This window comes from Drosophila obscura, unplaced genomic scaffold, assembly GCF_018151105.1.
Source record: "Drosophila obscura isolate BZ-5 IFL unplaced genomic scaffold, ASM1815110v1 contig_4, whole genome shotgun sequence".
NCBI classification, from domain to species: domain Eukaryota; kingdom Metazoa; phylum Arthropoda; class Insecta; order Diptera; family Drosophilidae; genus Drosophila; species Drosophila obscura.
Genome location: NW_024542828.1, coordinates 6,373,066 through 6,386,070, shown reverse-complemented (window position 1 = coordinate 6,386,070; position 13,005 = coordinate 6,373,066). Strand labels below are relative to the sequence as shown.

At 41.4% G+C, this 13,005-nt stretch overlaps 1 protein-coding gene across 1 annotated transcript in view; it reads left to right on the top strand.

Moving 5' to 3' along the window:
* Positions 1-252: 252 nt before the first annotated feature.
* The window catches only part of LOC111065717, a 76,314-nt gene continuing 63,561 nt past the window's right edge, over positions 253-13,005 (top strand). Inside the window, exon 1 of the mRNA XM_022354081.2 lies at positions 253-557. Coding sequence (XP_022209773.2) covers positions 470-557 — 88 coding nt within the window. The 5' untranslated portion in view covers positions 253-469. The remainder of the gene's footprint in view (positions 558-13,005) is intronic.

Sequence of the window (13,005 nt, the reverse complement as noted above, 5' to 3'; positions counted from 1 at the left end):
GAGTAGTGACCAAAAAAAAAACAACAAAAAAAAGTACAGCCACGTCGAAATTCTATTAAATATTCATCTTAACGGTTATGCGACGGAGGACTTGTTCTTGTTCAAACAACGGCTAAAAAATGGATGTTTGTTAATATTAAAATGAATTTATGTGCGAGGAGCCCGAAAGTTTTTAATTAAGTGAAAAGCCAGCAGAAAAAAAAACAACAAGCAACAAAAAAATAGAGAACGGTAAAGAGAGTGCAAAGAGAGAGAGAGAGAGAGTGTGTGGAAAAGTAAGTGACACCGAGATGTTTGAACAGAAAGCCGCAACAATCTATTTGCATATGCAATGCTCATGTCATAAACTGGTGTCAAAGTGAGCTTAGAATATTAATCAACGCTTAGAAAGTGACATAAGGATCAAGCAGGAGGATCAGCTAACAGCAGCAACAGCAGCCGAAGGAGCAAGAGCCAAGAGCCAGCAATCATGACATATACACTGATGCTCTGTCTGTTTGTCGTGGGAACCATGCACCGTACGGTCTCCCATGAGCATGCCGATGGTTTTAAACCAGGTGAGTTTTGTAACAAAAAATTAAGAAAAAAAAAAAGCAATTAAGGCAATGCATGTAAAAATATGTTTAAAAATATCTTTAAGAATTTATTTCTGTACTTGCTGGTATTCTTTTGTAAATAAAAAAAAATATGTAAGCGCCGAATGTAATACAGAATGCTCATATCTAGTCCATTGCAAAATTTGTATTGCAATCGGATCATTATTAAGGTGCAGTAGGAACAAAACAAGTTGACGTTTGGCTATTTGAACATCTGGCTTTCGATCGCTATTCACGCTAGGGCCACTGCCATTTTCGGTGTATACTTTTAGGAGTAAAACGAAAATCAAGTACCTGACTTTCGTGTATTTTAGTGTCGCACAATAAGTGCCGCCACTGCTTTATTTTGGTTTAACTGGTTTATTTCTTTAGTTGATAATTCACACTGTTTGAGGTTGCCGCCATAAACATTTTAATCACAAAATTGTTTAATAAAAAAATGTTGCAATCTGTTTCATCTTATTTTAATTTTTTCTACATACATATATGCAAATGTTATTTATTATTGGTGGATTGTTTGCACTGCCATTTGCTGTATTTGCTCGCACTGTGCGGCATTTCATTTTCATTTCATTTCATTTACATTTGTGTTTGCTCTGAAGGAAAAAACCTGCGGATTTCACATTCGTTTTTTCCTCCAGTTGTGTTGAAGACAAATAAAATTTAATTATGCATCCAGAAAAAGTTGTACACATTTTTAATTAGTCATTTTTTAACTTTTGTTTTGAGAAGCGTTTATGGCGCAAAGTCACGGGAGGAGCAAAAGTCTGGCAAGAGATAAGGTTTATTATATGGCTAATTAGGCGGGAAAAACGGATAACGACGGGAAATTTTTCAGCAACAAAGAAAATAATTATGGAATAAAATTATGGAACAATTTCTTGGGGGGCAAACGGAGCGAAGAGCGTTTACTTTTTTGGGACTCCTTCGTTTCGTTTTTAAAGGTTTTTGGATGAAAAAATGTAATGCATATTTTGCATTAAATTTTTATGGGCATATTAATGAATATTTATGTAGGAATTAAAACAAAAAAAAGGGAACAAAATTCCTTAACAATTTTTGATTTGAAATTGTATTTAAAATAATTCTGTCTCGCTTAATTGTGTGACGAAAATTAAAAAGAATATCCCAAAAAAGAGGAAGTATTTGTGCCGCTTTTTCCTTGAATCTAGTTGCTAGCTTATCTTCTCTTCTATTCCATTCTTTCAAATATATTCTAACCCAAGTACCAAGGAGTATATTCCTGTATTACTTTTTTTTTTATTTGTAAAGAACGTTTTCTTTTAATTTTCTTATCATTTATAAAAGTCAATTGAAAGACAAAATGATCAGAAATTATTGAAAGAACTTTGAATTGGCTTTTCTTAAAAGAATGCAAGGGATTGCCTTTGCTGCTATGTTTTGCCCCCTATAAACTTTCTGGGATCCGGCTCCTATAATCTCCCTGAACTTTTTTATGTGCGAATATTTCTTTAATATTCTTGTGTAATTTTTCTTCTTTATTGACCATTTACAGCAGCATTTTTTTGTGCGCTGTCCATAGCATTTAAAAGTGTGGTTAAACATTTTTTCTGGGCATATATTGTTTGCATAAATGAAGAAAAGTTGAACAGAGAGGTAGAACAAAAGAGAAATAAAATTATGCAATTTTATACAACATCATTATGGGACATGTGCGGCTGCTGCTGCTCCCCTCCCCTCCTCCCTTTTTGTAATAAACGCCAATGTTGGCCACAAATCCACAAAAGCGTCACCTGTGTCACCTGTGTAACCTGTGGCCCGCCTGCCACACCCCACGGCGGCTACTTTCCAGCACCGAAAAAATGCATAAATTCTCATTTTTATGTGTCTGATGTTGGACTTTACATTAGCTTTACCTCTGGATGTTGCTGCCCCTGCTGCTGATACTGCTGCTGCTGTTGTTTTCCCCTCCCTGATTATCCCCAGAGAGCCATAAAAATATATACATATATCGTACATATACAATATACTATATATACTGTACATATACATATACATATATGATGTTATTCCACAGCGAAGAATGTGTGTAAAAATATATACTTTTCGGTTCATTTTTGTTTGGGGCCAAGTGGGAATTTCAACCCAGCGAAAATTGAGTTAAAACCAGAATATTATCAGGCGAAGGGGAAGGACGAGAAACGAGCGAGAGCGTGTGGGTGGGAGAGGTATTTAAACTGAAGGTTAAACTATATTTTATGTGTAGTCCATAACTGAACGGGTTATAAATTATCGATCATAAAGCAATAGGGAAATTTTCCACACAGCTGCCACACATAAATTACACAGCAGCAGGAGCAGCAGCAGGAGCAGCAGCAGAAACGTTAGACAGGGTAGGTGGTACGAGTGAGGCATGCTCCACTTTAGCAAACGCTTTAATTTCATTAACAAAAACACTTGATGGGACAGGCTGGCAGGCAGGCGGCTTGAGGAAAAGCGCCGCGGCAAAGCGCCCGTCCGCTTACATAATAATTAGTAAAATAAATTTCACCTAAATACACAGAGGGAAAAGAGCGAGAGAGAGAGAGCGAGAGGAGCAAGGTAGGATTTTCACAGAGGAAAACGCACGTACCACTTACTCTTTGGTCCTGCTTCAAGAAGGCGCTGGCACTGGCACTGGCACACCCCCCAGGCAGGGCGCAGGGCAAGAGGCAGGCAGGATTCGCACAGGACAGCATCGTTGACGGTTCCTACGTCCACGTCGCATGTCCTCGTTGTCGTCCTCGTCCTCGTCCTGAGCTAACGTTGGCAAATTATTTCCCATCATTTTTCACGCAAAAAGCGCAAAAATGTTTGCCAGTGCCCAAACATTGAGGGAAGGGCAAAAAAGAGCTGCCACAGAAACGCAGGGATGCAGAGCGGTATGAAAAGAGAGTGACAGAGAGAGAGAGAGAGAGGAGTGCCCTAGTCAGACAGCAACGCAGTTGTCAACGTCAGTACGGCGTGGCGCAGCCTGTCGTTGCGTTCGTGCCTCTGGTGTCGATGTCCATAGACAGGACAGGACAGGGACAGGACACCTAGCAGACAGGCAGACAGACAGACAGACAGGGAGACAGACAGACAGCTAGAGGAGCAGGAGCTGGAGCGGAGAGGAACTGCCAGAGCATCACGGAAGAACGATGTCATCCTCCAAATGAAATCTAATTAAAGCGTGCAGCAAACGTGCAACAGCAGCAGCCAGCAGCGCGCTCCAGCAGCATCTCTCAGTGCAGTTAGCGAGTCGAATCGGCGCAGCGGGGTACGATACGACAATGATGGATATTTTGGTAAGCAAAGTGGTCTTTTATGGCTGCAAAAACGTGAGCCATTGGCCATGAATGTCGCGTCGAATGCAGAGTTTAGAATGTCATTTGGGATTTAAGATCAAAATTTAACCAAATAAAAGGCATGACAGGAATCTTAGGGAGTTTTAGGGGTTTTAAGAAGTACTCAAAACTAAAGATTTTGTGGGGTATTTTTGTGGCTTTAAAGGGAATTTAATTGGTGTCTATTTTGGCTACCTTCCCTTTTAACAATAAGGATAGAAATAAAGTGAATAATTCGCTCACAGAATAACAGCACAACATATCCAAGACAATAATTCCCATAGACATAGTCTTTGCTTTTCAAAGTAACTCTAAACAAATCGTAAGGATTTTTAGTGGATAAAAAATCCAAACAATTAAAGTCAAAATTACACATAAAATAAATATTTAATATGATCCCTTCGTACTTCCTTCCTCCCTTCCTTCTCTGTGTATTTCCTGTGTGTGTTCTGCGTGTCTCTCTCACTCTCTATCTTTCTCGCTGTAATTAAAAGCCCCGTCATTGGAAAACAGCTATTAACATGCCGCCGCCTCAAAAGTAGGCAATGAATTTTTTAATGCCCAACGCGAGTCAAGTGAAAACCCAAAATTGTCAGTCTCAGGCCACACAACACTCAAGCGATTTTCTAATTCAATTTCTGTGACTGTGAAGTAGGAAAAACTACAAAAGAAAAGGAAGAAAAATAAACCAAAATCAAAAGCAAAAGCAAAAAGAAAAGCAAAGTAAACTAACCCAACAAAAAAAAAATACTGTAAAAGCAGTTCATTGACAGGAAGGAAAAGAAAAATAAAAGAACAGGGGAAAAGGCGCCGCACAAATGTCAGTTTTCCCAGCAGCAGCAACCAACCACTGGGGGGTGGAGTGGGGGGGGGGGCCAACTACAGCCAAAATGTATCCTGTGTATCTTTGAGTGTGGCAAAGCACTACAACATTTCGACGAATCGTTTACCAATTTTCTCTGACTGCTGTAAATCAAAAAGAAAACCAACCAACCTCTCCGCCCTGCAAAACTTTTTAAATTAACTAAAAAAAAAGACAGCCAAAAAAAAACGAAACGAAACGTAACGAAACGAAAGATGGAAATGGTATGGGGTAGGGGCAGGCAAAAAGGGGGTGGGGGGGAAGAGTAGTACACGTTGTGTTGTCGCTGGTGTTGGCATTCGGTTTGAGTGTATTTTAGAGGCAAAGTGGAAAACTTTTAGTGGCATGTTTACAAAATAAACTTGCCTGGGACAGGGCAAAACGGCCCAAACGAAATAAAGAAAAATGCTGATTGCCACAGCCACAGCCACACACAGGAGTAGCTCACATCACAGCAGTAACAGCAGGCAGCACCACCTAACAACAAAAAAAAGATGATTATGATGCGTGGGGTGGGGCAGTGTCGCTCAGCTGACACACATTTTTCGCCAACATTTGGGACGGGGGGGGCAAGGTAAGAAACACACCAAAAAAAAACTTTGGTTTTGTTCAGTTTTCTCTCTCTGGGTTTTTTTTTTGTTTTTTTTTTTTGGGCCTGAACTTTTGTTTGGTTTGTTGTCACTCTCTGTCACAAGCCCAACCGAAAAACATAAAAAACATAAAGAAAGAAAAAGTTTGGTACGCCCATTTTTGATACCCTTTGGATGTGTTTTATTTGAGGCTATGTTAATTTAGGGCAAACAGTTGGCGAATTTAGAACGATTTTTTATTTCGAATTTATATGCGAAGCAGTTTTAGATTTGTGGCTGTGTTGGATTAGTTTAATGGCTGACAAAACTTGTACGATTTTTAGCTCATTTATTTCGAGACTCCGAATGAATTCTATTTTGCTGATTACACTCGAAAAATCATGGTATTTAAATTATTTTTAGATTAAAAATTAATAAAAAAAAAAACAATCGAAATGCCGAGCTGCCATTTTTATATTAATATTTTTCAGCATGAGCAAGAAACCAAAACCGCCAAAAGGAGTATCTGTGGAGGGGCAAAGTGACTTAAGTTTTGAGTTGGCGAAAATCTATAGCAAATATCGGCGATGCCTTGTAGCAAACAATTAATTATTTCTGCCAAAATAAAGAAAACCTACACGAAAATTAAGACAATAAGTTAGACCTGTAGTAGTGGATTCTGCCATCATCTCTCTCTCCCGGTGCAGCTTAGCACTTTAAGCAAGGGGAGCATTTAAACTACACAAAAAAAATCTCAAATATCTATGAATAGAACTCCCCTTAGTACTGTGGGTATCATCATGGTCTATACTCTAAATCAAAATTTTCGCCCACTTTTCCATTTTTTGTTTTGTTGTAATTGTTGTTGTTGCTGTGTGTTGTCTGTGGTGTGGATGTGGGATGTGCGATGTGCGATGTGGTGCCTGGCGCTGCTTTTTCTGCTGACAGTTGGGCAAACAAAGCATAATTTTTAATCTTTTTTAATCTGGCCCAAGCAAACATTGTTACATATGCCGCACACATACTCAAACATAGAGGAGAGTGTGGAGTGGAGTGGAGCAAGAGTAGAAAGTGGAGTGTAGAGTGTAGAGAGGCGTGTGTATTCCACCTGAAACGTGGCTTTTAGCTTGATTGTTGATGGCAGCAGCAGCAGCAGCAACGAAAAAATACGTCGCAGCAACACAAAATTATGTTTATTTGGCATTGAACCACCGCCACACCGTTCACACGATTTTTTGTTGCGCATACGCAGCAGCTTATGTTGCATGCCCCACACGGCACGGCCTGTACGTGACAATATCATCAAAAGCACAATCAGAGAAATACTCACGCCAGCATTTGTTGATTTAGCTGCCGGGGAATCATAGCAAAATTCTAATTAACAATCATTCAAAATCGATTTAAGCCCGAGGCAGTGATGTGAGCTCCTTTTTATTTTTATTTTTTTTTCATTTTCCATCAAACAATTTTGACAATTATGAGGCATCATTTTGTGGAGGGTTTATTATTTGTGTGTGTGTGTGGCAGAGCTGCCCTGCAGCTGACATTTAATGACCACACAACCTGCTATTTTGCGGTTGGGTAAAAACGGCTTTGGCTTTGGCTTTCCATTTAAAATTCAAGTTCAGGGCTGACGGAACAGAACCGAACAGAACAGAACAACAGCTGCCACTGACAGCTGGCCACATCACACACATCAGACACATGTGTGTGTATGTATGTATGACCCTCGTCTAGACGGCTGTTTGTTGCTGCCTCTGCCGTGGCCTTTTGCCTTTGCCTCACTTTAAAAATGCCCAATCAAGCATGACAAATGTGCAGCAGCAGCAGCACCACCAGCAGCAGATACGTTGAACCCTGCTTACCGTTGCTGCTGCTGCTGCTGCACCTGTAGTGCTATTTGCAAATTTCTTAGCACGAAATTAGTCGAAATAAACAAATGGCAAACACACAAAACAGACTAGAACAGAGCAGAATGCAGGAGCCGGTTGGCGGGGACAGGACATGCATGCCTCCTAGACAGTTAGCTGCTCTAATCGAAAGCAAATAAAATGCATGCCACATACCTGCATGCCATAAACTGTCACTTGCACACACACACACACACACACACACACACACACACAGCAAGGAGAGATAGATAGAGATAGAGCGAGAAGGCAGAGGCAGAAGGCAGAAAGCAGTGGCAGTGGTAGTGGCGGAAGGTAGTCAAGCCACTACAGACATTTGCTGGGATAGACAGGCAAAGGCAGCACAGCAGTCAGTCAGACAGTCAGACAGTCAGCCAGACTGTGGCAGGGGCCTCGATGGCATTGCATGCAAAGTCCTCGTTTACATTTCTGTATGTTTTACCATAATTTGCCACCAGTCCTGTGTGCCTGTCACCCCCCCTGGCAGTGTGCGGCAAGAGGCGGCTCCCCTTAGGCTCTTTATCGGAATGCAAATGCAAAAAAAAAAAACTTGCAGCGCAAATTAAAATTGTTTACGCAAAATGATATTAATGTCTGTTCCCAGCCCCCACTCCGCAAGCCCTGTTACAGCGAATTGCTTTTAGAGGCGCCCCAAGTAATTGTGCCGCGCGTGTGTATGTGTGTGTATGTGGAGCAAATGGCAAATTAATCTACAAAATCAAAAGCAATGACAAAATGCAACAGAACCAACCAAAGAAGTTTCCTTTTCGTTTGTTTAAGCTGCAAGAGGACGGGACGAGGACGAGAAAGCAGAAGAAGAGTGTGGAAATAATTGAAAAGGTTTTCCATGAACACACACTCATAAATAACAAACACACACAGAGAGACAGAGACAGAGACACAGTAGGATCTGGCGCTAATCCTAGGGCTGTATGGCAGGGCAAAAAGGGTGCTGCTATTCGGTTGGGTATGGGGATGGGGATGGGGATGGGTATGGGTAGAATGAATCCCCCAGAATCCCTGTGTGTCAGAGTCAGGAGCAGCAATTTTTGGTGTCGTTTACATTGTCAGCGCATGTCGCGCTTTAAATGCTTTGATTTCATTTTTCATTTCGTTTGTCACACAGACCCACCCCACACCTCCCGAATGAGCTGCCCAAAGAGTGGGTCGGGAGGCAGGTGGCAGATTGGGTACTGGGGACTGCTGCTGCTACTGCTGCTATTTCTGGCTCAATTCAATCACAAGCTACTTACAGACAAAGCCATTATTTCTGGCCATGTATTTTCGTAGCTCTTGTAATGAATTTCCACGTGTGTGTTTTTGTGTGCGTGGAAAATGTGTAGCATACTTTGCCGGGTAGAATAAGAAGCAGAAGAAGAAGAAGAAGAAGAAGAAGATGGAACCCTTGGAATACCTCAACACTGTGTGCTGTGTGTGCTCAGTGCTGTTATTGTTGCCATAAATAATCCAATTGAACTGTAGACTTTTGGGTTCGTCGCCGCCGTTAGAGACAACACACACACGTCGCTGGCAAAGTCTATAAATAATCAGGAAAGAGGCTCTGTGTAAGCCGGATTAAGGATGCTTAAAAGCAAGTCCCACTCTCTCTGTTGTTTCCCCGCGTGGTTTGATTACAGAAATTAAACGAAAAACGAACGACAGTCTTAGCCTTGAGAAGGAGCTGCGTTGCGGACCTGCCACAATTTGAATGGCAGTGCGTGAAGGCGGCACAAACTGAGTGCCAAATAAACTAACAAACCGTAAACATGCAAGGGCCCGCTCTAGGTGCTGTGTCCCGTGTTGCTTTGCTTTAAGGAAAAAGACACCCAAACATATACACAAAAAGAGGCTGAACAATTGCGAGAGAGAGAATGGACAGAGTGGTCAGAGTGTGTGGGGGGCTGTAAGAAAATCGTTTATTTAGTTAGTAGGCCAAGTGATTTTGCTGGGCGCTAATGCCGACCAACAAAAAAAAAAAAAGGGAGCAGGACGAAGCAGTACCGCCCAGGGGGTTACAGCGCGCGGTGGCCAGGAACAAACAACAGGCACAAATTGTCGTTTCGCGCTTCAGTTGAGCAGCAGGCAGGCAGCAGCTTAAAGCCCAGAGTCAACACAACACAAAAAACGAGTAAGCTCCCACAGACCTCGGAGTCCTGGCATTCCTTGAAGCCCACAAAAACGAAGAAAAGCCGCCCCTGCCGCCCCCCAGCCATTCCGCATTAAATTGTGTAAATTTTTCTCATGCCTGAGAAAAGCGTAAAGGAAACCAAAAGAAAATGAAGCAGCAGAAGAACAAAAAAAAAAAAAAAAAACACTAAGCATCTTAGGCATCTTTTTCGGGCAGCCTTTTAAAGATGTGCCTTAACAGCCCCGCACCGCCCCGCACCTTTCATAGCTGTTTCGCTCCTTTTTTTTACCTTCTCAAATTGTTTTCGGGTTTTTATTTTATTTATTTACTTGTGTGTTCAAAGACTAAGAGATAGAAAGAGAGTGAGGCAGAGTGGCTGAGGTTCCCCTGGCTGATTGAATTTTCCAAGCGAGTAATTTTTAAATTGTGCTCTGGTCAGAAGAGAAGATAATTCAATTTTAGTGTTTAGGTTTCTATTACCAGAAGCACTCGCCCGCTCGCTCGCTGCAAAACTTTCCATGGGTTGTGGTTTCCGTTTTTGGACAAAGCCATAGAGAGAGAGGGAGATTCAGTCCATTTATATTGCAACTTTATGATCCGATCCGATCCGCTGCTGCGGCGGCTGCTTCTTGTTTTTAGTGCTTTTCCACAGAGAGGGAGAGAGAGAACCAAACAATTTGGTTGGAAAATCCTGGACAACTTTTGTCTTTGAAGGCTTTAATATTGCATGCACATATTTACGGTAATTGTGTTAAAGGAAAATACTTTGAAACAAATACTAACTTAAAATATTATGGTATAAATTATGGTTATAAATGGTAGCTAAAAATACTCTAGCATGACAGGAAAATACAAAAAATATACCAAAAATACTAGAATTTAACAATAAAATATAAACAAAAAATAATTGTAAAAAAATAATATCTAACTATATAAAATACCAGCAAAAAAGTTCTGGAAAAATAATAAATAATACTAGTATATACTTATATTAACATGGTAATATTTTAGTACTTTATTGGATATTTTTCTATTATTTTCTCTCATTACGTATTTTTTATATTTTCCTGGTATTTAAAAAAAAATTTCAATATTAATCAAGTTGTTTTCAGTATTTTTTCTATTAATTTCTATTATTTTTATGACATATTCTACAATTTTCTGGTATTATTTTAGTTTTATTTCTTATGGAATTTCTGGTATTAATTAAGCTTTATTTCTTCTTGAATTTCTGGAATTTTTCCAATACTTTTCTGAAACTATGTCCTGTTTTTTTTTTTTTTTTGTACTAAATAACCTGTTATTATTTCTGTTCCACCCTTATACACTAGTTCTAGTAGTAGTAGGTGTGCCTGTCATAAAGTAGACCCCACCACTACCCTCTGCACACGCTGCAGTATCCCATTGCACTGCATCCTTGCAGCCCCTTATCGTATGTCCAATCGTTAAATGTCATGTTCAATGCTACGCGCCTTGCCTTGCCCCCGAAAAAGGCAGAGAAGCAAGCAGCAAGCAGCAGCATGAGCAGATCCCAGGCACAGGCGACTCATGCGAGCGAGGAAAATGCCACAATTTGTATGCATTATGCTTGCCACCAGTAACAGATACTGCCGCACACGATATGTAGCATCCACACACAAAGAAAGAGAAAGAGAGAGAGAGAGAGGCAGGCAGGGTTAACAGAGCTACACAGCTACACAGCTACAGCTACAAGAGCTTCGGGCTCTCGAGTTCGTTGTGGGGCTTGGGAGCTTGAAGCAGAAACTAAGCCAAAAATGCCACAAAACATTTACCATATATCATGCATTTTTACGTACACTTTTGGGCCACTTGTGTGTCTGTCTCCCACTATCTCTCTGGCATTCTCTTTCACCCTCTCCCTCTCTCTCTCTCTCTCTCTCTCTCACTCTATCTCTATCTCTCTCTGTCGTAATTTACACATGTAGTGCGGCGCGACTCTCGCAGCACGACTCTTGTGGTTTGCTTTGCTGCTGATGCTGCTGCTGATGCTGCTGCTGTTGCATGCAGTCCATGGCATTCCGTTTTATCTGCGAAAAGCTCTGCGGGTTAGCTCCTGGCTTGAACTTACTTTCTACCCATTCAATGTCTATCTCTCTCTATCCCTATCTGGCGCTCTCTATCTGGCTCTTGCGTTACCCCTCTTTGCTGTACAGTCCTTTGCTTTGGGTGTTACCCTGTTTTTGCTATGTGTTTTTTGTTACCTGTTTTATTATTTTTTGGCTCTCTCTCTCTCTCGGATAAAAGATTTATTTATTTTATCTTTGCTTTTTTTCCACCAAACTTCATTATTGTCCCCCGTTGCCCCCTTTGTGAGTGTGTCACTGTGTGAGTGTGTGCATCTGTGTGCGTGTGCATCTGTGTGAGTTAAGCTGTTTCTGATCCTCGGCTGCTGTTTTTTTTTTTTGAGCGTTCCGTTGTACTATTCTTCAAATAAATTTAGTGCCAAAATAGAAGAAAAATAACAAATTTATTTTTGTTTGTGTATTTTTTTTCTTTGATTTTCCCAGAATTTTCCGTGTTTTTTTTTCGTTTGTCTGCTCTTTTATTTATATTTTTCTACAATTCTTTGTGAACGACAGCTGAGCCGCAGCTTTTTTCGAGGATTTTCCGTCTATTTCTGGATCCTGGAGCAGCGCTTTTTTTTTTTGTTGCATTCTTTGAGTGGGGTAAAATCTTAAGGGCGTAGCATTTTCATTAGCACACTTTATGCTCCAGTGCTAATGACTGAAATCTAAGAACCAAATGGTGTCTCCTTGCCTCGCCAGCTTTCTCTTAACAAATGCCACTTGTGGCAGAAGCCCCCCCTTAACATCCATCTGCAGCGCCATCGCCTCTGCAGCAAGTGCAAGTACAAACGACTGCTCTAAGCCCTGGCCAACACTTTATTGCCATTCTATCCGGGGGTTTCTACTTTATTTTGTACACCCCCCGCCCCAGCGCCAGGACTTTTTACAGTGCTTGTAAATTACACTCGAGTGACATTTAGTCGTCATCAGCTTCAGGAGTGAAGGACTTGGCCTCAACAGCAGGAAGGGAATCAGAAGGGAAGTAGTGGCGTATCTTCTGACTTTATCTACTACGAGAGTATTTTCTTATACACTAATGTGTGTCCTGTGTCTGCGTCTGTGTGCCCTGTGCCTACCCCCCTGCCATGTCCTTTGCCTGACAATTGCCTGCCATATATCTCTCTCTGGCTATCTCTGGTCTAGTCCTTTCTTGGCTTTACCTTGGAGTGGAGTGCCTTTGCCTTGTGCCAGACATATCAATTTGACCTCGACTAAATACTCAGCATGTGACGAGAGCTCAGAGCGCCCCAGGGCCAAGGACCAGGACCAGCACCAGGACCAGGACCTGAGCCCAGGTAATATTCCTCTCTGCTCTGCCCCGCTCCACTCTTCTTTGCTCCCCCCGCCCTACCTGCTGCAATGTCTTGGGCGAGTTTTTAATGATTTTCTTTCGGGGTGTCCTTTTCTTTTGTTGGGCAAACATTTTTCTTGTCGTACACTTTAAGCCGGGGCCCCATTATTAAAATGCCCGATAACAGTTTTTGGCTGCAAGCCCAAAGTCAAACACAGGACCCACCAGCCCGCCCA